Genomic DNA, 23225 nt, shown 5'->3' with positions numbered 1-23225 from the left:
TGTAAACACCTGGCTCAAGTATGCTGTAGTAGATACTGAAAGAAACAGTTTCCAATAGGAATTGATTATTCTGGGAATCTAATATTAGAACATTGATTAGGTATTGGCTGAGTGCCAGCCTGTAGAAGGCACTGGGGTAGGCGCTTCGGGGGATATAAGGATGAATGATGCCCTCATTTTTGTCCTCAGGAACTTACGTTATAGTAGAAAGATAAGTTGTGTATGTAAACAACTATAAATATGCTTCCTAAGGCTCAGATAAAGTGCAAAGGGATTCCAAAATGCTGAAAAATATCTTTGACTTGGGAGGCTCATGGAGAATGTTATTGAGCAAGTGGAATTTGAATTGTGTCTTTGACAAGAAAATGTGAGAAGATTTTGAAGGAACTGAGAGAGGGTGTTCAAAGTTTTACAAGAAGTACCATAAATAACAAGAAATATACATATCATTGATTCAGGTCTGTAGTGTATTTAAGTGTTTATGTGAGCAACATTCAGAATTGAAGTGTGATCCTGTTTTGGTTCGTCCCTGGAAAAACTAAATAGGCCAGTTATTTACTTACTATCGTTATGGAATCTACCTGTACTCATCTTTACTCATCATCCAGAAGGAGCCAGCTGATTTATCCTAGGATGTGATGGTGGGTAAGAACTGGTTCCCTGATTCCCACACCCCTTCCCCCCCACCTCTGTGAATAACAGTTTGTGCTTGGCCATTGACCCACCCTTGCATAGATGGTAGCTAGGTACCTCAAAAGAAGAAGGAGGTAACAGCTCTGTAGTTCATTGGCAAGGAGTGTAGCTAGATAGAAGGCCCACCATTTTCCTGAGTGGTTGGGCTTTTATTTTGGCAAACCTGTGTGTGATAGATTTTCTTCTTTCTCTCTCTCTCTTTAATAGCTTTTGCTCAATAAACAGAGGATTCAATTGAAGACATTTTAGTTTGTTTCAATGTTACATATTTTAAAATTTGGAAGAGTAGAAAAGAGGATGAAGGTAGAAGGACTACAATAAGCTCAAATGTGTAAACGGTTTTACACTGCTTAAATCTTAAACGTTTCCTTATGTTAAGTGATAAACCAAAGTACAATGGAGGTTGTTCACTGCTGTCCAGTCATGAGTATAACTTTGGCCAAAATTTCCTAGTTCTGTGTGGTCCACTAAATTATTTTTTTAAATAGTAATGAGAATCCTTTGTTAAACTTGTATTGAACTGTAAAGATGGCTGACTTGTGAGATGCCGTAGGAAATGAGGGAAGCCGCAGAAGTTCGCTCCCCATCTTGGGCAAGTAAGACGATGTAACGAGAAATACGCTAACAAAGCTTGCAACAGATCTGATTGTTTTTTTTAAATTCACCTAGTATTTCACTGCTTGATGGAAGAGAGAAAAACTGTGTGGCATTGAGTTATGATCTCATAGATTCAAATAATGTATAGAGATAAATATTCAAAGACCTTGAACACATTTGAAACTTGATGGTCAGCTATGGAACTGGTTCTGTTGAAGTGATTGTTCTCGCTGGCTAGACTAGAACTGCTGCATCCCGGCGACGTGACGCATGGCTCTTCCACTGGATCTGCCTTAGATCAGTGATTCAGAAACAGTGCCTCCTTCTTCCTTCATCTTTCTGTGACCCGTGTGACTCCTTGCTCCACACGGTCCTGGCCCAGTAGCAGCATGAGTGCTCTTTCCTTAAAACCTCACTGAGCTGCACACTCCTGCTTTCTCTGCCCTCGGAGCTGCTCCTCTGATCAGTGCAAGGGTGGGTCAGTAGCCAAGGTGAATTAAAATAGCCCTCAAAAATGATTTCCTCCAGTTCTCTGAATATACGATTGTTCCCTTTTGTAGTCAGTTTTTAATTTAGCACATTTATTTTACTGACTGGTATGTTGCTTGGGAAATGGGAAAAACTTTTTTTTTAGGGGTTCTCAGTCTGAGTGTGGAGGGAGAGCGCGGCCAGTTATATGGTGTTTTTCAAAGGTTTTTGACCTTATTTGTAGGTCATGAAGTCAGTTCCACATATTTCAAAAAAAGTAGACTAGAAAATAATTTTGGTTCACAGAACGCAGTAAGGATAAATACTGCTGTGTGAAATTTGTCAGTAATTTATTTACAGGTTTGAATGTATTGGGTTATCATGTGGAGTTATAATTGTACGTGATAACTCAATGTTTGAAAGCCACCAGTATAACGGAGTTTTAAGCATGTAGAAAAGAAATGATATAATAAGAAGTAGCTGTTTCTAAATTGTATGTACTTTCTGTGATTAAAAAAAAAACTTTAATAACTATGAGTTTTTTCTGAATTAGATTCTAAGCTGCTTCAATGGTCTTATTCATTCAGCTTTGTAAACATTTTCCACTCCTATCCTCTGTGCTCAATATAGGGTTGACCCTTGAACAACTTGGATTTGAACTGCCTGGATCCACTTATGCATTTTTTGTTTGCTTTTAAGAGTTGGCAAAAAAAGTGACAAGGCATTTATTTACAACTGCCTGCCCCAGGCTCCACAGGACTAAATCGAAAGTGACTATTGCAGAGGTCATGCCTGCTGTCCTCTGAGTACCCAGGAAAGCCTCCTTGCTGTCAGCAGCCCCTGGGGGCCCCAGGACCAGGAGGGCTACAGGTCACCCCATGTACTGTTGGTGGGAGGTTGGGATGAGGTCCAGTGCTGGGGCCTGGTGGGAGGAGCCTGGACTGAAGTGGACGCACATGTCCCGAAGGCAAGAGGGCCCTGTGCACGGAATCCCATACTCCTGTCTCTCGAGGCTCGAGTCTCCCCCTAACTCCCACCATGTCTTCTGGTACCAGAAGGGCTGTGCAGGGCTGGCCTGGGGCCTTGGCCACCTACCGGTGGGCCCAAACTGCTCCTTGGTGGCACTGGTCCTGTGGCCTTCCATAGCTGCCAAAAGCCATGGGCCGGTGGTATGCCTCCAGGCAGATGGGCCAGCTGTAGTACACCTCCAGGCCACCTCTTACTGCCCACGGCCCCCAGTGCTGCCCCTAATGAGCAGAGGCCACCCTTGGGGGCCAGGGCCATCACTACTGCCCCTGTCTAGCCCAGTCCACCTATGTTAAAAGGTGAAGGAGGGTCAGGAATGGATCCTCCAGACTGAGCATCCCAGTAATACTGAAAAAACGAAGCAAGCCACTCCATACCATTAGGGATAGAGTTTTATTCAGGGTGATTTACTGACGGGGGATTGGGCAGTTGGACAGAGGGCTAATCCAGGACACTAGGCAGCTGTTTGCTGCCCCTATTCTCTACCCCTATCCGGACCTTAATCCCCAAGGTTTATGGAGCAAGGGACATGGTGTTGAGGTCACAGGGTGGTTATCTTAAAGTGGCGCCATCAGTGTGCCAAAGGTGGGGACAAGATGGAAGGCCAAAGATGGAGTTAGTGTTGTCAGCACTGCTGTAGCCTTTAAGCAGATTTTCCTCAGCAAATATAGGTACAATACTGTATTTTCCTTATGATTTTTAAATAACTTTTCTCTAGCTCGCTGTCTTGTAGGAGTACTTCATGCATACGGCATACAGCATATGTGTTAATTGCCTGCTGGTGTTATTAGGGAAGCTTTCAGCCAATAGTAGGTTATTAGTAGTCAGGTTTCACAGGAGGGAAAAATTCTTCCTGTACGCTTCGAGGTCTTCCAGCTGGACTAAGAATTCAATTTACATGAGACAGTAACAGGAGAAAAACACCAAAGTTGTATATGTACATGGAGACCCAATAATGAAATCGAGACCTAAATAAATGATGAAAACAGGTAGTTTTTATATTCTTTAGACAAAGAGACAATACATTTGTGAGGAATTGGCAGGATAAGGAAAACAGATGTTTGGGAGCTTTAATTAGTAAGGAATTCTAAGAGGAATTTGGGCTGAGGTAGTAAATTAGAAAAAAAGTAACAAGGTTTGTCAAGTTTTAAAGTTTTATCTCTGGTGATAAGGATATCTTTTTAAAAACTTCTTAGTACAGGGAGGGTATCTTTCATATGGAAAAATTATTTTCTGTTTTGGGAAGGGGGTTCTGAGTGTCCTGACACTCACTGGCTGTTTCCCAAGTGGCTTAAATTCAAAATAATCAGTATGCCATTGTGGCACATTTTGGATAGCCTGCCCTGGGCTCCTATAGGAGTCAAAAGTTATACTCAATTTTTGGACTGAGCACGGTTGGGTGCCCTAACCCCCAAGATGTTTAAGAATCAACTATATAGTTTGACACTTTGATGACTATCCATTAATATTTATATCTTAGCAATGAGCCTTTGGAGTTCTATAATTGTAAAATATGCAAGCAGCAACTGTTTAGAAATTTCATTGTTTACAACTTGAGAAACTAGAAGTACACTACTGTTTCAGATACGTAATAGGTGACTGGTATATAATATCCTCAGGTTTTTAAAAATACATTTCTTTGAGAAATTAAAGTTTCTTGGGATGATTTCTTCAGTTATTGTTTTGGGACAGAAGAATCCAGAGTACTGTTTTTCAAGATGCATTCCTGAAAAGCTGTTAGTTATATCACACAGAATTCTATAACCACCAAAAATACCCTTCAGAATAATGGAGGTGTGAAATAAGACATTTCCAGATAGATGTCTAACATCTGCTAGGTCTTTGAATGTGTACTACCACGTCATTACTGTTACCGCTGCAGTTTTTTTCTCTTTTAGGTATGCTTTTCTATTTTGTGAACTTATTTTTGTTCCCTAAAAATCTGATAATGACTCTGTAACTCCTTTTCCTTAATCTCTTACAACATGTCTTTTTTTTTTTTTTTAATTGAGGTATAGTTGACACACAATGTTACATTAGTTTCAGGTGTACGTCATAGTGATTCAAGAAGTCTTGGGGCGCCTGGGTGGCTCAGTCGTTAAGCGTCTGCCTTCAGCACAGGGCATGATCCCAGAGTCCTGGGATCGACCCCCACATCAGGCTCCTCTGCTGGGAGCCTGCTTCTTCCTCTCCCACTCCCCCTGCCTGTGTTCCCTCTCTTGCTGGCTGTCTCTCTTTCGGTCAAATAAATAAAATCTTAAAAAAAAAAAAAAAGAAGTCAATACATTATGCTATGCTGACCACACATTTAGGTACCATCTGTCACTATACAGTGCTATTATAATACCATTGGCTATATTCCTGATACTGTACATTTTATCCTTATTTATGACTTATTTTATCCTTATTGGGGACTTATTTATTTCATAACTGGAAGACTGTATCTCCCACTCCCCTTCCCTGTTTTGCCCATCCTTCTTCCCATCCTTTCCCCTCCGGCAACCATCAGTTTGTTCTCGATATTTATGGGTTGGTTGGTTTCTGCTTTTTGTTTGTTTGTTTATTCATTTGTCTTTTAGCTTCTATATAAAAGTAAAGTCATGTGGTATTTGTCTTTCTGTGTCTTATCTCACTTAGCATTATACCCTCTAGGTCCATCTGTGTTGTCACAAGTGGCAAGATCTGTTCTGATTACTATAGCTTTCTAGTATAGCTTGAAATCTGGGATTGTGATACCTCTAGCTTTGTTCTTCTTTCTCAAGATTACTTTGGCTGTTATAATACATGTTATGTGCAACTGCCAGAAACACATAAAAAATGCTTCAGTAACCTGTCAGAGCCCTCCTACAACTCTAGAAGATTCCTATTCTTTCTAGGATCGAGGCTGAACTAATTTTCCATTGTTAGTAATCTCTAATTTCTTAGCACTATCTGGTTTTGTGCTCGGATGAACCTTGTAGACAGACTCCCTTTCTCACTCTCTTCCATCAATGTTGCTCTTTTGGTTGATCCAGAAATCTTGATGTTTTTCTTGACTCAATGCTTTTATTGTCTGGAAATGAGTATTGATTTTTAGCATCAGACCTTTATTTGAATCCCAGCTGTGGCCCTGACTAGGTGTTTGATCTGTGTCATCCCTGGGTAATTAACCTTGGCTCCTCTGAACCTATTTCTCTTGGTGGAAATGGGAGGGGGAACTTCCATGACAGGTATGGCATAAGAATCAACTGAGTTAAGGTTCTAAATACATGCCTGACGTACTGTTAGCTTATCTCACCGTCCCTCCCTACCTGCTTAATATTCAGTATTTGGTTCTAACTGTTCTGAGAGGTAAATAAGATTTGTAAAGATTAATTAAAATAATACTTCAGGGAACACTGAATGAGTCATAAGTATAAGCAATCAAATGTAAACAATGGATCCTGCTGATTCGTGCAAGCTAGTAATAGTTGGTACCCTAAAAAAACAATGGCACTGCCTGCCTTTGTTTCTTTTTTCTTTCCTTTCTTCCTTCCTTTTGTTTTTTCTTTCTTTTTAAATATTCTGTATGTTTAGTACTTAAAGGTGATGACGTTTATGTCAGTATATGCTGAGTTTACACCTTATCTTAACTTTCCTATACTCTCTTGTGGCCTTACCAGAATATAAGGTTCCTGGAAGAATAAGGAACTTTCCTGCTAAGTGGCTCCATTACATTGGACATATCTAAAATGCAATAAAGATGATTTTATACTATTATGTATTATTCAGAAATACTTATTTTCGCTTAATTTGCACACAAATGCACGTATACACACAAACTCACCCTTCACCTCAAGCACTTGTGAATTGGGTGGAGTACTTTTCCATCCATGTTAATATTTTGTTTCTTCTGAACTTATAATTGATGTGGTATTAGAGAAGTACGATTTTCAATTTTTTCTGCCTTTCCCCCAGCCTCAGTACTATCAGGAATAAAAACTTACTTGAAAAGATGCCTTAATTTACTGTTGAGCCATTATTAAATAGAGATTTTGGTAATTTATTTGAAAAAATTTTGTTTTACTTTTGGTATCAGAAAAGCCTTGGGCATACACTTTCTCATCTATAATATTTCTATCTCTTAAATAAAATATAGAACATTTCTGCTTGGGAAATTTTTGTAGAATTGGAGGCAGGCTCTTCAGATTTTATTCCTATTTCATAAACATCGCTCATAAATGAAGCTCCTCAGATTCCTTTTTGGTCCTGGAAACCTAGTCACATAATTAATTTTGCAACTTCTGGTTAGTTAAATGGTAAAATATGATACCTGCTCTTTTGAGCAGTTAAGGAAGTACAATATCTAATATGACTTTAAATATTAACTATAAAATGTGAATACTTTATTGTTATTTTCTATAATAGCTTTGGTTTGTGTGCTAAGCGAAGGTACAGGGTTTAATTTTTTCACATCTACAGTTTGCAACAGGAATTAAATGTTGATTAGTGTAATTTATGAATTTTTCAATGGTGCCCTTCCTTGGAGAAGTTTGAATTATAATACAAACAATTAATGGGTAACAGATGATGTTATAAAATTTAAAAAGAAAATTGTTGCTCAGTTTTTTTATTGGTGAAAACTTTGAGCTCTCTGAAAGGCAAGATTTTGTACTCCTTCGATTTATTAACATGTCCTTTATTAAAAATTCCTTGTTACTGCAGAAATAACTATATGCATTCAGTAGCTTTTCTTTTCATAACATATAATTTCAGTCACATTTCTATTTTTCGGTCCTTCACAAATTCTTTTTCCCTTCGCACTGATTTTCCTGCAAGGGTCTTTAAAAAACCGGTTGACTGGGATTAGCTGCAGCTGAGACTGTGGCATCGCAAATCGGAAGAGGCTCTTCCTGCGTGTCAGTGCAAGAGGTGAGTGTGTGCAGGGCCGCTCTGAAGTCACAGATGGCCTTCCTGGCCACTGTCACTGCTGTGAAGCCTCAGGCAACAGAAATCCTAAGTGCTTCATGCACCCTACGGCCTTTAATCCCTGCATCTGCCCTGGGAAGAGAGTTTATCACTCTTCCCATTTTACAGGTACGGAAACCAGGGCTTAGACAGGTCGAGTATCTTATCCAATGGTCTGTCATGCTCTAGAGCCCATGCTCTTACCCATTCTGAAGTATTCCCCAACTGATCCCAAAGGAAATCCTCTGTAGTTTCCTAGGTCTTCCCTTGAGGCAGTGCAGTTCAGGGCCATGCCAGCTCCTGCCAGTGCACGGCAGCAACCCCAACAGCAGCAGGCACAGACTCAGCTGGGCACAGGCATTGTACTGCGTGGCCCCGGTAGTGGCAGGTGCAGCCAGCGTGTGGTGCTTGATGGTTGGAGTGTCATCAGGAGGCCAGTGGCTCTTTCTGACCAGTACTATTGAAGTATGTGAGGCCAAGGCACAGTTATACTTAGTGGCATAAGCTTAATCAACTTACTCAAACTAAGGGCTGGTTTTATTTAAGCACATGTGCCTGGAAAAGATTGTTAGTTTCACATGAGCCACGTAGGGCTTGGACTTTCCTTAAGCAGTGACCAAGAGGGGCGTGCTGAGATTTGATTTTCCAAAGGCGTGGTTGCCCTTTAAATATCATTTCACCTGGAATTTCAATACTAGGAGTGAAATTTCCTTAAAGTCACCTATTTTATCTTACTAATTGTGTGACGTGATATTTGAAATGATTCTGTGACATGCATCACAAAAATTAACTCAAAGTGGATCATAGACCTAAACGTAAAATGCAAAACCGGAGAACTCCACTGCAAGCACAGAGCAAGCAGAGTGGTTAGTTAAATTCATTGAGGGTTGGGTCTTGGATGAAAAGAATTGTTAAGAGAATGATCGAAGTGATGCATCAAGGAAACTAAGATGGGTAAAGAAGGAAGTGAAGGAAAGAGAGGTCTGTGGTTTGGGAAGGTGTGCAAGGACCATTCAGCTGGAAAGAAGGAGAAGTTGGACAACCTAACTGCTAGGACAGGAGGATGTGGGCAGGGGACAGACAGAATGCTTGAAGCACTGGATTTGGTGGTGGAACCACCACCAGGTGGTTATTTCCAGGTGATAGCAAGGGCCCACATGTGGCTCACTCATCTGTATGAATTCTGTCCGTTCTTCCAGCATCATCTGCAAGTTCAGTCATGATCATGTTTATAAGCAATATACATACGGTTTTTAAATTTTACCTGTTTTACAAAAGAACGTTATTATTTCTGTTGGTTGTCACCTATTTTTTTTTTTTTGAAGGAATTGAAAGAAGGGAAAATGTTTTCAAAATGAATGGAAGAAACTTACCTACGTAATTAGCATGTGCATGGTATAATCTGACTATTTTAAAAAAACGACTGCACTGGGGAATGACTCATACCGGAATGCATTTGAATAGATGCAATTTTCATATGCTACATTTTAAAATGACATTTTCCTTTTTTAGGTGTAACAAAATAAGTTTGGAAAAAACAACCTGAGGTTTTTCTACATTTGAAAAAGCATGCCATCAAAGGGAAATTAAAAATAAAAATCGTAAAGCACTGTATAGTACATTCTGATGAATAGTCAGATAAACAGCGTAGAATGGATTTTAAGTAAAAAATTAAATGGCTTATCTTAACTGAGTCAACTGTGGCGTAGTAGAAGAACAATAAATTCAGAGCCAGGAGTTCTCGTTCCTCGAAATTGCTCCATTGGCTGCTAGATTATAAGGACCATGAAGACAAGGGTGAGGTTTGTTTCTCGTCGGTGTTGTCATATCTTGACGTATCTGAGTACCTGGCATAGTACGTAGAACATGGCAAGTGCTCAAGTTGTTGAAGAAATGAACTGATGGATGGGAATCAGATAATGTACAAAGTCTGACGGCCTTGCCTTATGCTTTTCAGTGCGCACATCGTGAGGCCTGCTGAAACTCGGGATATTTCCTTCACATTCACGTTATACCCTTTGCTTGTTTGTTTTGGTTTTTGTTTGTTTCTTTGTCTTCATATTCTGATTTTATAGTGTGGTAAATAGAAGAGAACTCGAAAGGTTCTAGATGATATATGAAGAACGGTCTACTGACAGATAATCTTTGTCAGGTGTTTAGGTAGTTAAACTCTTACTAAAGAGAAAAAAAAACCAGCTTCAGTTTTTCAGTATAATTTAAAATTAAACTATAAAGAAAACTACAAATTAGAAAACAATTCAACCCCTCTTGACATTAAACAATAACAAAAAATACAAGTATCAAATGGGGTAAAACAGTTCAGAACGGTGTAAATTGAAAAGTAGCCTCCCCAATCCCCCTCCGGGCCCCCTGACACTCCACACACTCTCCGGTGGCAGCTACTTCTGACATATTCTTGAATGTCCTTCTGGAAAATTATTCCCTACCTATACTAGGGTTTTAAATGGAGTATTAAAGATCTGGGTCATCATCACCCAAGTTCCGTGGCAGTGAAAATGCTGATTACGTTGTTCAGTGCTGATTGTTCGGATTAACACTGAGTACAGTTTCCCCGCTGTGCGTCAAACTTAGCTGTTGTTTACATGATCATCAACTTGTTGTTTCTCACTGTTTGCCACCTTGCAAACCACCGTGCTTCCTGCTACCGAACCTCTATATGGCTATTGGCTCCTTCCACCCCCTCCCCGCCCCCCAGGTAGCGTATGAAACCTTCTGTTCCATTTTATTGGATTTCTTCTTTGCTTTTTGGCTATAGTGTGTGTAGGGGAGGAAAAAGTTTTCCTTGACCCTCTGAGGGTCCCTGGCTGTGTCTGAAAACTGACAAAGATTAATAGGAGCGAAGCATACCAACTTATTTAAGTTTTATGTGACATGGGAGCCTTCATAAAGAAACGAGGACCTTAAGAAACAGCCCTGGGTATTTTTAGCTGGGTTTAATGAAGAAATGTGGAGAAATGGAGAAATGTGACAGACTAAGGAGTATGAGGTAAGTGTGGTAAACTGGAAGAAACTTAGCAAGGCCTGTTTGTTGGGATTTTTTTCCCTGTGTTCCTTTGTCCCGAGAGATAAGGATGCTTCTTTCTTCTGGGAAGGTACCTCTCACACGAGGACGTTATAACCTGTTTCAGAGAAGAGGCTTGGGTAAAGGTCAAAGTGACCTTCCTGCTTCTGCTGTTTTCTCAAACTCCTTCAGGTTAAAATATTCAACATACACTAGGTGCCAAATTTTGGGAGTAGTGTGCCCTAAACCTCATCGTGTAGATAGCTGCTTACAATAGTAAAAAAAAAAAAAAAGGGGATGGTACATTAGTGATTAGTTATGAAATTGAAACAAGGTGTGCTTGAGTTTGAGTATGAGGGATCCTCTGTCTTTTTTTTTTTTTTTTTTTTTTTTTTTAGTATTTTATTTATTTACTTGAGAGAGAGAGACAGCCCACGGGTGAGAGCGCACAGGCTGGGAAAGCCACAGAGGGAGAGGGAGAAGCAGACTTCCTGCTGACCAGGGAGCCTGGTTCGGGGCTCGATCTCATGACCCTTAGATCATGACCTGAGCCGAAGGCAGCTGCTTAACCAACTGAGCCACCCAGGCGCCCCATGGGATCCTCTATCTGACTGTGTATAAATTATATTTAAAATGTTCAGAGGAAGGAAAAGGATTTGGCTACTTTAAGAAAAGTCTCTTTGTGCTCTAGTACGATCTTTGAAAGCTCTGTGTAAGCCAGTATCTGATGGCAGCTGAGGCCTTCACTGTCCTGCAACCGTGTCATGACATTCCCGTCAGATCTGGGGCCAGAAAATGGACTGTCCTTTTGTGCTGCTTCAGCGTTAGTTTCTCCCTCTCCAGTCGGCCCTGGAGGTGTGGTATTATGGAGATAGCTGAGTCCCAGCAAGTGTCGTTTTCTGACTTGATGGAAGTCATAGAGATTCACTCAGTTTCTTTATCCATAAAATGAAGGGCCTCAGTTTCTTTATCCATAAAATGAAGGGTTCAAACAAAATGATTTTCAGTTTTGACATCATTATCATTTTAATGAATCACATTATTTAATGAATCACATTCTTTGCTAGGCTTTTCTCAATTTAGCTGAATTCAGAGTAAAGTTTTTTTTAAATTTCAAAAGTGGCTTTGGGGAGGGGTGTGGGTGTGGGTGTGGGGGTGTGTATATCAGGCAGTGAGGGGAAAGGCTAGCCTGAATGGGACATTCAGAGGTACCACTGTTGGTGCCAAGTCCAGAAGTACCATCGCTACACCTCTAGACGTCCTTGACTCTAGGAAGGAACCAGTGTTTCTACTGCAAAGATAAATCAGAAAGTTAAGTTTAAATCACATTTAAATACAATTTGTACTTGGCACAGTTGGCCTTTTCTCAGAGAGGAAACGGTACTTGCTTGAGAGTTAGTTTCCTCATCTAAATAGAAATTTTGTGATTATTCTTTACATAGTTTTCAATAATCTTGTGATAAATCACAGTTATAAATGAAGGAATGGGTTACTTTTTCAAGAGAATGTGAAGGATTTTTCTTCTTTGTATGTGGATGCTGTTGTGAAACTCTAGGTTAGAATCCAAGAGGTCCGATCGAAGAGCTTAAGCATTTTTGAAATCTTGTGGACACAGTTTCTGTCTCTTTTTATGTGTGATGTTTATTAATCAGAGATTTAGTTAAGGGCCGTGTAGTGTTGCGAGCTCTCTCTTCAGCATCTTATTAGATGATTGTTCTGAGGGAATTTTTAAAGATAACACAACTCTTTTTATTCCTTTCCCATTGAAGTATAACCTTTTGTTATCTGTTGACTTTTTTTTCCCCTTTACCATAGAAAAAGAATTGCTTTTATTATTTTTCTTTAGAGCTTATGACTACATTAGAATAACAAATGCCCACAGTGAAAAATGATTTTCAAGCAGCAATTCATGGGCAACACAGAATATAATTTCTGTGATTTCCTAGATAACATCTGTGTTATAACATTTTTTGGTATTTTACACACTTCACTGACTTGAGTTTTTAGGACTTTGGAATTGGAATGTAATTGAAGAGCAATGGTGTTAAATGTGTTTGATGTCACAGGGAGTGAGATGATTCTCTTATTGCATTTCATAATAGTCCATTTCCCTTCTCCTAGATGGTTGTTAAAAGCCACAAAACTTGACCCTGTTTAGAATTATTTAGTTTTACATGGGAGAGTAGTTAAATAACTCAGTTCATCATTGGATTAGACCCATTGAATGGATACTTTCTTTAATAGTGACTTTTGTGTCGTTTTTTTCATAGGCAGTACTATTTAATGGGACAAAGCATGGACTTCAGTCCTTCACAGTCTGAAGGACTAAAGTTTGAGTTCTGACTTATTTCTTTGCTGTATAACCTTGGACCAGTGTTCAGATTTTTCGAGCTTTACTGTCCTTGTCCATGAAATAGGGATACTACCTACATTGTCTGTTGTGAGAATGAAATGGGATCATGTCAAGAGCCTGCCACTTAGTCGGTACTCTAAGAAATGAATGACATTAATCATAACAATAACCATAATTTTTAGAGTTTAAATGTCACTGATTTATTAAACATTCTGATACATGCTTTTCCATTGTCTGAGGAGTAGGAGAGGGAGAAGATTTGTTCTAATAGAATAGAGGGTGAAAAACTGAACAGAACATCCCTGGTTTGTTTATCTACTATTTTAAGAGAGATTCTTATTCACCGATATTCGTTGAAATTTGAGAATAGGCTGAGCAACTGATGTAGGAGATATTTTCTTTGCTTCACATAATTTGAAGAACACTGTCTACTTTTTGCACCCTTTATATTCTCTTTGACATGCATCTGAATTCTATGTATTTTAAATCCCACAAGACATTATTATTATTTTGCATGCATATTATTTATTTAGATTTACCCAGATATCCACTCTTTTTCAGCCCTGATTTCAACTCCTTGAATTATCTGGTATCATTTTCCTTTTATCTTTGAAACTGCCTTAGAATTTCTTTTAATGCAGGTACCCTGGTAATGCATTTTCTCTTTTTGCTTTCTAGAAATGTCTTTATTTCAGCTTTATCTTTTGGAGGGAATTTTTTTCCTAGTTAGAGAATGCTATGTTAGCGTTATTTTTAATTCTTGAATTTCCACCTGACTTAAAAAAATAGATGCTGGCTCTCTGGTGAAATTCTTCATCTTGATATATTTTTTTATACCTATCTTTGTTATTTTGAAGCCTTTTTCAGATAATAAGTAGGCTATTTGTGGATCTCTTTCTATTGTCTGTTTTTTCTTTTGGTTCTCTTTCTTGGCATACCTGGTAGTCTATTACTGAGGTTGAGGAGCTTCTGGAGAGGCAGGGAGCTAGAATGGGAGAAATGTCACCTCAGTATGGTCAAGGACTAAAGCTGGAAAACTTTGTTAGGGTCAGTTTACCCTTTGGTTTACCCATGCTTCTAGAGCGTAATGCTTCAGGGATCACGACAGAAAGGTTAGAGCATGTACCAGAGATCACCTCTTTAGTGGCTTTGAACTCTCATTTTTCTCTCCCCATGCTGTGAGGCTACTGAAGGCTCCACAGAACAACCACAGGTTTGAACTCACTTCTCTATAATGTCCTTCTCTCCAGAATCTTCGTCCCTCAAACCTTGGCTGCTTTTAGCAGCCCCATAGTCCAGTTTTTGTCTTCATATCCCTGTGACATTGTCGAAAGCTCTCTGCCTCTTGGCAGCTTTCCCCTACCAGCTCCTTAAGCTTTTCAGTCTCTTGTCCAGGTTGACTTAAGACTCAACGTGTGTACTCAGGTAAAAGCAGCACAAAGAATGTTGGGCTACCTCAGGAAGCTTCCTGCCTTTCTAGATCTGGGTTCATCAAACCCTGGTTGCCTTAAAGGCTCTCCAGGGTCTCAGACAGACTTTTTTCATATCCCAGTTTTCTAAATGTTCTTGCCTTTGTTTGCAAGAACTGTAAGCTACTTTGTCAGTCAGGAACCGTAGTTCCTCCATTTATTTTCTTTTCTGTATAGTGTATTGTGCAAAATCCTATTACCTGCCTCAGAATTAAGGAGAGGATTCATTAGTTTTGTGGTTAGGCTGGCTGGATAAATAGAAGTGCCAAATTTCTTTGGTTTTTCATTTACCTCACTATCATACCCTTTTACCTTCACTTAGATGTATCACCATTTCTTCCATTTTATAGTTTTATTTATTTATTTTAGTGAAGACAATTTTCAATGATGTCTTTCAGTGAATGACTATTTTAATATAGACAGTAAAAAAATTTAATAAGCTACTAATTTTCAATTTTATATTACAAGTACTCTATAGTACCAGAATGCATGGTGAAGCCTAAACCTTAAAAAGCCGTATTTGTAAGAATGTGAAAAAAATGTGTGAAAAAACACATTTATTTTCTTTATTTTCTCTTGACTAATAAGCATTATTTAAATGTGTATTTTTGGATGATTGTGGGAAAAATAAAATAGTGTCTTAAAACTATCTACAGTTTATGAGTATAATCATAAACATAACTAGACATACAACTTTACCATTAGAATTTATAAGTGAATTATTGACATAAAAGGATCCTATCCATATACTCTAACTAGAGAATCAGGTGTTATATTTAGAATTAAAACTCCTAAATTCCCTTCTTCTTCATATGTCCTATATGTCCTCCTTTGCTTATTGTAATGAAGGACCTTTGGGGCCAAGATATTTTTAACAACGTATATGATTGGAAGTCCTGCTGAATAATCAAGGAAAGATCGATCTTTGACTTATGTTTTGCATTTTCTCCTGTGTGATAGGCGTAAGAATGCACCTCACAGACCTCCAGCTAGAGGGAGCTTCAATGAACAAGGGCCCCAGCTACTGTGCTCTGAAATCCCGGGCTGCTCTGGCACTGGAGACCCAAGGGCTGCTCCTAGCGGGTGCCTGAGAGGAGCAGGGAGACTAAAGCAGGCTGGCGCCCTGGAGGTCAAGGAACTCTTGAGCTCTTGAGGGCCCTCTGGCTCCAGTGCTGCCTGCTGGTCTTGCTCAGATCTTACAGCAGTCCAGGATGATGGCTCCCTTCTCTCTCTCCTTCCTTCGGGTCTGATTTGTCTTACCGTCCGGATCCCTCCCTGTTCTCTCTTATAGGAATTTCCCTTACAGGAATAGAATTCTGGCATGTTTAATCCTGTCGTGGTGTCTGCTTCTAGACTAACACACAATTTCTATAACACACAATTTCTGTAACAAAATACTATCATGTGAAATTACTAAGGAAAAAAAAAGATGTTTACTCTAACTTTAATGATGACAGTATTCTCAAACTGCTGGATTCTTAAATTTGGGAAGGTTAAAACTTCATGTAATTGAGAGCTAGCCTCTCAGTTTTTTTCTCATAGCAGTTTATTGTCTGTTTATATGTAGATTTGCTTTCAGAAGGCTGAATTATTACAGTAGACAGATCAGGAGCTCATGTTCAAAAAAACTCAATTTACTCAGGGTGATTGGATGGTTGTGAAGTATTAAGCAGTTTGTAAGTCATCTTTGAGATAACTAAGGATATTTAATGAGAAATTAGAAGGAAATATTTCTAAGGGTATGTTGATAAGTAATATATTGTTGAAAGCAGCATAATAAATAAGTAGTAACAGATTTATTTGTTACAAATATTTGGTAAATCTTGCTTTCAACTTATATGATTTATACAAGAGTGCTTATATTTTATATGTTAATGTTAAAATTCTTCTTTCTTTGCAGAATCATGGTGAAAGATTTGTTTTCATTGCAGAGTGGTATGATCCAAATGCTTCACTCTTTCGACGTTATGAACTTCTGTTTTACCCAGGGGATGGATCTGTTGAAATGGTAAATGAGCCTTTTTTTCTTCCTTAAAAGTTAGCAAAGGGAGTGAAGGTGATAATTGGGAGAAGAATAGTATTGCTTTCTATATAGTTGCTCTTGAAAATATATATATATATTTTTCTTCTTTTTTTAATGGGAATTCTTTTTTTTGGGATTCTAATTCCAATATAAGAGATAACTTTGTGCCTTTATCTTTAATGTCAAATAGTAATTAATATTTTTTGGTTGGAAAACTGAAGTGGTATTATTCATGTTTTAGATTAGGCAATAGTCAATAAGTGACTGTTACAGATGAAGATTATCATGGTCCTAAGTATGTCACCATTATTGAAAGCTGTTATCTCTACAACAAGTCAAATTGAAGAAGATCAGATTAAGAGAGTTCCACTTATTTCTTTGTGTCTCTTTATTTGCAGCCATCTTACAGGTAGATCTCTTTGGTATTGGCTTTCTGTGTAGGCAAGAAAACAGAAATTTGGAATTTTTCTGGGATTTTATAAGCACTAATTTGCTGTAATGATTTGGCAATAAACAAATCTTTCTATTCATTGTTTTTTAAAGTATTAAATTTGTAATAAGTTTTTGTGCTATTACTGGATTGGACTAGGAAATACAGAAGTTGTAAAAGAAACTATGATTTGTATTTGTAACAAAAATGAAATAATATAAGCTATGTTTAATAAAGCAGAATTAAGAATCATTTCTAATTTATAGTAAGATTAACATTGTCTATTGATAGTTATTTGTCTTATTGTGTTGTTGTTTTTGGTTCTAGCATGATGTAAAGAATCATCGCACCTTTTTAAAGCGGACCAAATATGATGATCTTCACTTGGAAGATTTATTTATAGGCAACAAAGTGAATATCTTTTCTCGACAACTGGTGCTGATTGACTATGGGGATCAATACACAGCTCGACAACTGGGCAGTAGAAAAGAAAAGTAAGAAAAGCTTTTCTTCATTCTTAAAACATTATATATGTCTTGGTATAAAATTCTAATTTCTTGTTTCTATCTTATGTTTTTACAGCATAGATGCTTTTCCAATTCAGTGACCCAATTCAGTGTTATGACATTTTTAGGATTTTGAGGAGTAGTTTCAGTGATTTGCTCTTCATTCAGATAACAGAGAGGCTCATAGTCTTAAGCAATGATTATCTTCTGGAGGAAAAAAATCTAAACTTTTTATATGCCCTCATCTTACTTCATAACATGCATTTGACTGGGAACTGAGAATGTTGGAACATAAATAGTATTGGTGTATAGAATAAACCTGGCTTATGGGGAAAAAATAGTGAGTGGCAGAGCAGGGAAGTCCCTGTGAAGGTATCTGAGCTGGATCCTGAAAGGTGAATTGGATTTTTACCCAGTTAGATCAAGAGCAGGGAATGCTGGTCATGGGAATACATATAAACAGAGGTTCAATGGCAGAAAGTTGTATGTCGTGTACAGGGAAGAGCCCATTGTTCTGTTTGACTGACTTGTGGTTAAAATTTTTTTAAAACTTTGATTAGTAAAATAGCCTGAATTAGGATGGTAGCAGTTGGTATGAAGAGGAAGAAATGTGCAAGATTAATAGAAGCAGAATAGTAGTAATGGTCAGCACTCAGTGATGGCTAGCTATTATTATATCAGGCATGGTGTTCAAATGATCTGTATGGGTTATTTGAGTCCTGTGACAACCTAATAAAAAAGGTGCTATTATGATTAGCTCCACTTTGCAGATGGGGGAGTTGAGGCTTGGAGATGTTAAGTAGCTTGCTGAAGGGCAAGAGGAGGGGCAAGATAAGCCCACAGTCCAGTGTGAGTTAAGAATGGGAGGCTTTGATCACAGGAGCACGGGGAGGACCTGGAAAATGGTTGCCCTCTTTCTGCCTCAATCCACTTGCATGTCATCTGGCACCTTGCACATCTCCTTACACGGGGCAAGTGCCTTATCTGTGTTAGCCGAATGAATCAATGGATAACAATTTAAAACTCATTATCTGCTCTTGCCTTTTTAAAAAATTTCCTCCGTTTACAAATGATGACCTTTGAGCTAGTTGACAAAGATGTTTTTGTGTAGATTGTTTGTAATGAATGTTGTCTATTCTTGATCTTTTTACACAGACATAATATATGTCTGATAAATATTGACTGATCAAGTGAAGAAGAATGATTGCTACAAAAACAACAAAAAAGTGACATAGTTATGATACACAGAAACTTACCTGTCTTGTTCACAACTGTATCCCTAAAGACCATTATTGTGATGCCCCAAACAGTAAACTAATCACAGGGAATGCCCCACAAAAATGTGTTGAATGAATGATTGAATGGATGAGCGAGTTTACATCACTGAAGATAGTTATGTCAGGAGGAAGAGCTGGTGGCTGGCTGGCCTCTCCAGCTTCTCCCTTCCCGCCCACTGCATGTGGTTCCACCTGTGAGGCTGAGAAGCTGCAGCATGGTACCTTCCAGAAGCTGTGGCACTGTTTGTCAGGGCTGCATGCGTCATCCTGACTTTTCCTCAGTTACGATTTAGAAGAGAGACGGAATGTTGGAGATGCAGCTGAAAATCAGGCTGTACTGAAAACAATCACTTTTTACTAATGTTTTTCTTCTGAATGTCAATTTTCAATATTACTAAGGTGGCATTTTAATTTTCAACCTCTACACTTAAAAGCTTGCGACCTTCTGAGGCTAGAATGACTGTATTTGAATGGAAATTTCACTTCTTTTGTCATATTTGTTGGTCGGTTTCTGTGGCTTATATATTGTATTGTTTTGGGAGATTCCTTGCATTATGGAGTGATTATTGTATAAGTAAAAGTAGGGACCACTGGTGGAAGGGAAGGCTATCTATATAAAAAGCTCCAAATACCATTCAATTTGCCCAACTGTCTTTTGAGGTCTACCACCAAAATAACTAGCTGATTATATAATATCTGAATAACTCCAGTAGTAATATTCTTTCTGTGACTTCTTTACAAGCCTCTTGTAGCCATTTTTACAAGTCCTTTATAATTCTCAAGGTGGTTTGGTGCTCATTGTGGATATTAGTACACAGGTGGTGATGGTTCAGAGGGGTGGTGAATGCCTCATAAAAAAAGAGACCACTTCCAGAATAACTCTGAAATGGGGGAAAAATTTTGAATGTTAGATAAATAAGAGTCTCTCATGAGATCTAATGGTGAAAGTCTGTGGGATTGAGGAAACATCTACCGTAATTCTTTCATTTGCAAGTAATAAATATTTATAGCTTTAATTTTTTTGAGAATACGCTATGTGCAGAGTGCTGTGATGGGCACTCTTCACATGAGTCTCAGTTCAAGACTACTTTAAGTTTTCATTTAAACTAACAAAAGTAAATGAATTAGGGAGACACGGTTAATAGTATGACCCAATCAAAATAAAACAATAAAGCCTGTAGCAATTATAATTTGTATATAGATATATAAATTCTACTTATTTTTAGAGAGGGTGGTGGCAGGGCAGAGGCAGAGGGAGAGAGAGAATCTCAAGCAGACTCCATGCTGAGCGTGGAGCCCGACCTCATGACCCTGAGATCATGACCGGAACCAAAATCAAGAATTGGATGCTTAACCAGCTGAGCCACCCAGGCACCCCAATATATTAATTCTATTTGTCTAAAGTGAATGTCATTGGTTCTGTTTTATAGAACAGTTAAGTAACTTGGCCACAGTCACAGAGCTAGAAAGTCAAGGGAACCAGTTAACCTTGTTGCATTTGACTCAAACTTATTCACTATTAAGCCTCTAATTAATATGTTGGTAAATATTGTTGAGTGGGACTGATTCCAAAAGAGGAGGAACCAAATTAAATATTTGGGGTTTATAAACATAATTAATGAACACATATGCAGTGTTGTATTTTTACTGACTTAAACTGTTCCACCATTTTCTCTCTTTTTTTCACCATTTTCTCTTTTGATTCTTTCTTGACTGCATGTGGGCTAGTAAAGCCAGCAACCATTTGGCTGATTTACATAAACTTCAGAATTCAAGTTTAAAAAATGTAGTTTCATTTAAATGACCAAAAAGGTAGGCATATGGGGAAATACATGTATGTCTATCATGATCATATAGAAATAACCTATATGTAATAATTATAACTTAGTCTTGTTCTCAGTGTGTATGGTATCAAGGATAATTTATGAATTCAAGACATCCCTGTTATATTCCTCATACTCAACTCCTTTACACAAGAAAGAAATAGTAGGAGGGAAAAGTAAAATTGATCTCTTTGGTGCCTATCAGCTAATTTTGAGGCAGTTATGCAGATAATTCAGCTCTCAAACCAATCTTGGCTTTCCGGTTCCCTTAGACTGTAGACATATGACATTTGACACACATTTCTACTTCTCCCTCTGCCTACTGTTGTGTATTTCTTCAGTTGTTTTTGTGAACCTAATGACTTATTATTACTCTCCTGTATAATCGGTTAACAATTAGACTTCACCACTTTTGGCCTTTTAGTAGTAGTATTTTTTTACCTCAGACATTCTGTTTGGGATTATTTTACTTTTGCTTACATTAGAATTTCCCTTATAGTGTGTTCACTGATAGAGAACTCTTTCAGCTGAAAATGTCCTTATTTCACTTACATTCTTGAAACTGCCCGCTTATCTATGTCTTTTTTTTGTTTGTTTGTTTTTGTTTCTCTGTGCTTTATTCTGAATTTGTTCAAAATTCTTTCATTAGTTGCTTCTGGTCTTCTGTCAAACCATTTGGTTCTTATTTTCATTTTGGTATTTTTATCACTAGCTATTTTAGTAGCTTCTTTTTCAAATCTAAGTATCCATTGTTGATAGCTTAGACTTCCCTGTTGCCTTTCAGTTGTTCCCGTAGCCATAGTTTGCATGGTCATGTTACAGTCTACGTCTGACGGTTCCAATGAACTATTTGTGGGTCTACCTGCTTTGTGCTGTGTCTTCTGGTTCTCCCTCATGTTGGTCTTTTTTACTTTTGTGTGTGTGTGTGTGTGTGTGTGTATCTTTTTGTGGTGATGATTATCATGTGTCTGGATGTATGTGGATGTGTATATGTGTGTGATATATGTGAATATGTATTTTTATATGAATTATTTGAGGTACAGGATGAAGTTACCTACTAGGGTAGAATTGTGTTTGCTTCTGAGTGTTGCCTGGAGGCATTCACAATATGGATGATCATTACCCAAGTGGAAAATCGGAAGTTCCCAGACTACCTAAGTGATGTGACCTTATGCTGCCAGACCGTGCAAGGCCTGGTTCTTTCTGATTCACCCTTAGGGTGTAGTCTTTGGTCCTAAGTTATTAGAGGGAGAATTCTTTGTTGGGTTCTGTTCCCCTTTCCTGGTGATGTGGTACAGATTAAAGTTCAGATTAGCCAGACAAAGGCAATGTTGGCAAGATCGACACAACATTCATTCTCATTTTTCTGGGTCCCCTTTTTCTTTCACTTTTGTACTCATAATTGTTGAGTGTCTACTCAATTTATTTTTGCTTTAAAAATATTTTAAATATTCTTATCCACTGTTTTTAGTTTTCAGGGGAAGCATTGCTCTGAATAACTTTGCCTTGTTGCCAGTTGAAAACTCTGGCTCAGTGAGGTTTTCTCCAAACCACAGGTGCCTCATCTGAGACTATTTTCCTAATTTCCTTGGGGCAAACACATGCTTCACGCTTGTAAAGAAAACATAAAAGAAGCCACAAATTTGGCTTTGGGCTATTGTTTTAGAATGGGTTTTTTAATATGCTTAAGGCCAATATGCATAACTTTTGAAATATTTACATAAATTAATATTGATTAAAGTTTACTAATCATTCCTTTAGGTGGATAACATTCAAAGAGTCTATAGCACTGTGCTGTCTAGGATGTTGGTTATACAGCATCTTTATCCTGGACATATTTGCTGCAATTTTTGCCCGGAGCCTCTTGGTGTATGGAGAACATATTTTTTTGCATGGCCCTGTGAAAACTGTTATTTTGCAAATTCTGTGTTCTGAGTTTGGCAAAGGCTGGCCAAACTATTTTCTCCCTCTCCATTGCTAAGAAGTTGTAAAAGAGTGGATATATATATATATGTTTTCTTCTGGGAGCATCTCCTGCTGCATCCTACAGTGCTTGCTCAATGCCAGGTGAGAGGATGACTACTGTGTGGTGCATCCTCACAGCGGAATCCATGTCCTTGTCTAGTCCCTTCTCACGTTGACTCTGGACTTGACCATGTGACTTGCATTGGCCAAAGGGACATCAGCAAATGTGTCTCAAGGGGATGCTTGATAAGTGTTTGCACATTGGACTCCATGTGGCTGTCTATGAAGAAGCCTGGTGTGACCACCTGAGGATGAGAGCCCACAAGGAAAAAGAAGCCTAGCTGTCCCAGCTGACCCGCTAGCCACACACAGCTGTGTGAGAGATCCCTGTGAAACCACTACCCAGCCACCTACAGAGTCTTGACAAATTGTTGTTTGAAGCCACTGCATTTTGGTGTGGTCTTGTTCCTGGACAGAGAACAGGTTCTCAACTCAAGTTTGGCTGCTCGCCACTCAAAAATCAATGCTTCAGAGACAAGCGATGGTGGGAAAGAAAAGGCCGCTTTACTGGGGAAGCTGGCAACCTGGAAAGATGGTGGACTAATGTCTCAAAGCCCATCTTCCCTGTCCAGGCAAAGCTACAGGGT

General features: G+C 38.5%; 1 protein-coding gene across 4 annotated transcripts in view; it reads left to right on the top strand.

The window, feature by feature from the left end:
• The window catches only part of NME7 (NME/NM23 family member 7), a 249377-nt gene that overhangs the window by 29431 nt on the left and 196721 nt on the right, over positions 1 to 23225 (top strand). For 3 of the 4 annotated variants that reach the window (XM_002918573.4, XM_034666697.1, XM_034666695.1), the window contains exons 2-3: positions 16455 to 16562; positions 17335 to 17501. In XM_002918573.4, coding sequence (XP_002918619.1) covers positions 16455 to 16562; positions 17335 to 17501 — 275 coding nt within the window. Of the gene's footprint in view, positions 1 to 10463; positions 10718 to 16454; positions 16563 to 17334; positions 17502 to 23225 lie in introns of those variants that run through there. The other variant, XM_034666696.1, reaches the window with a different exon arrangement.

The sequence above is a fragment of the Ailuropoda melanoleuca genome, chromosome 8 (assembly GCF_002007445.2).
Source record: "Ailuropoda melanoleuca isolate Jingjing chromosome 8, ASM200744v2, whole genome shotgun sequence".
Taxonomy (NCBI): Eukaryota; Metazoa; Chordata; class Mammalia; order Carnivora; family Ursidae; genus Ailuropoda; species Ailuropoda melanoleuca.
Note: the sequence above shows the minus strand (reverse complement) of the source record. Positions and strands in the feature narration are given on the sequence as shown.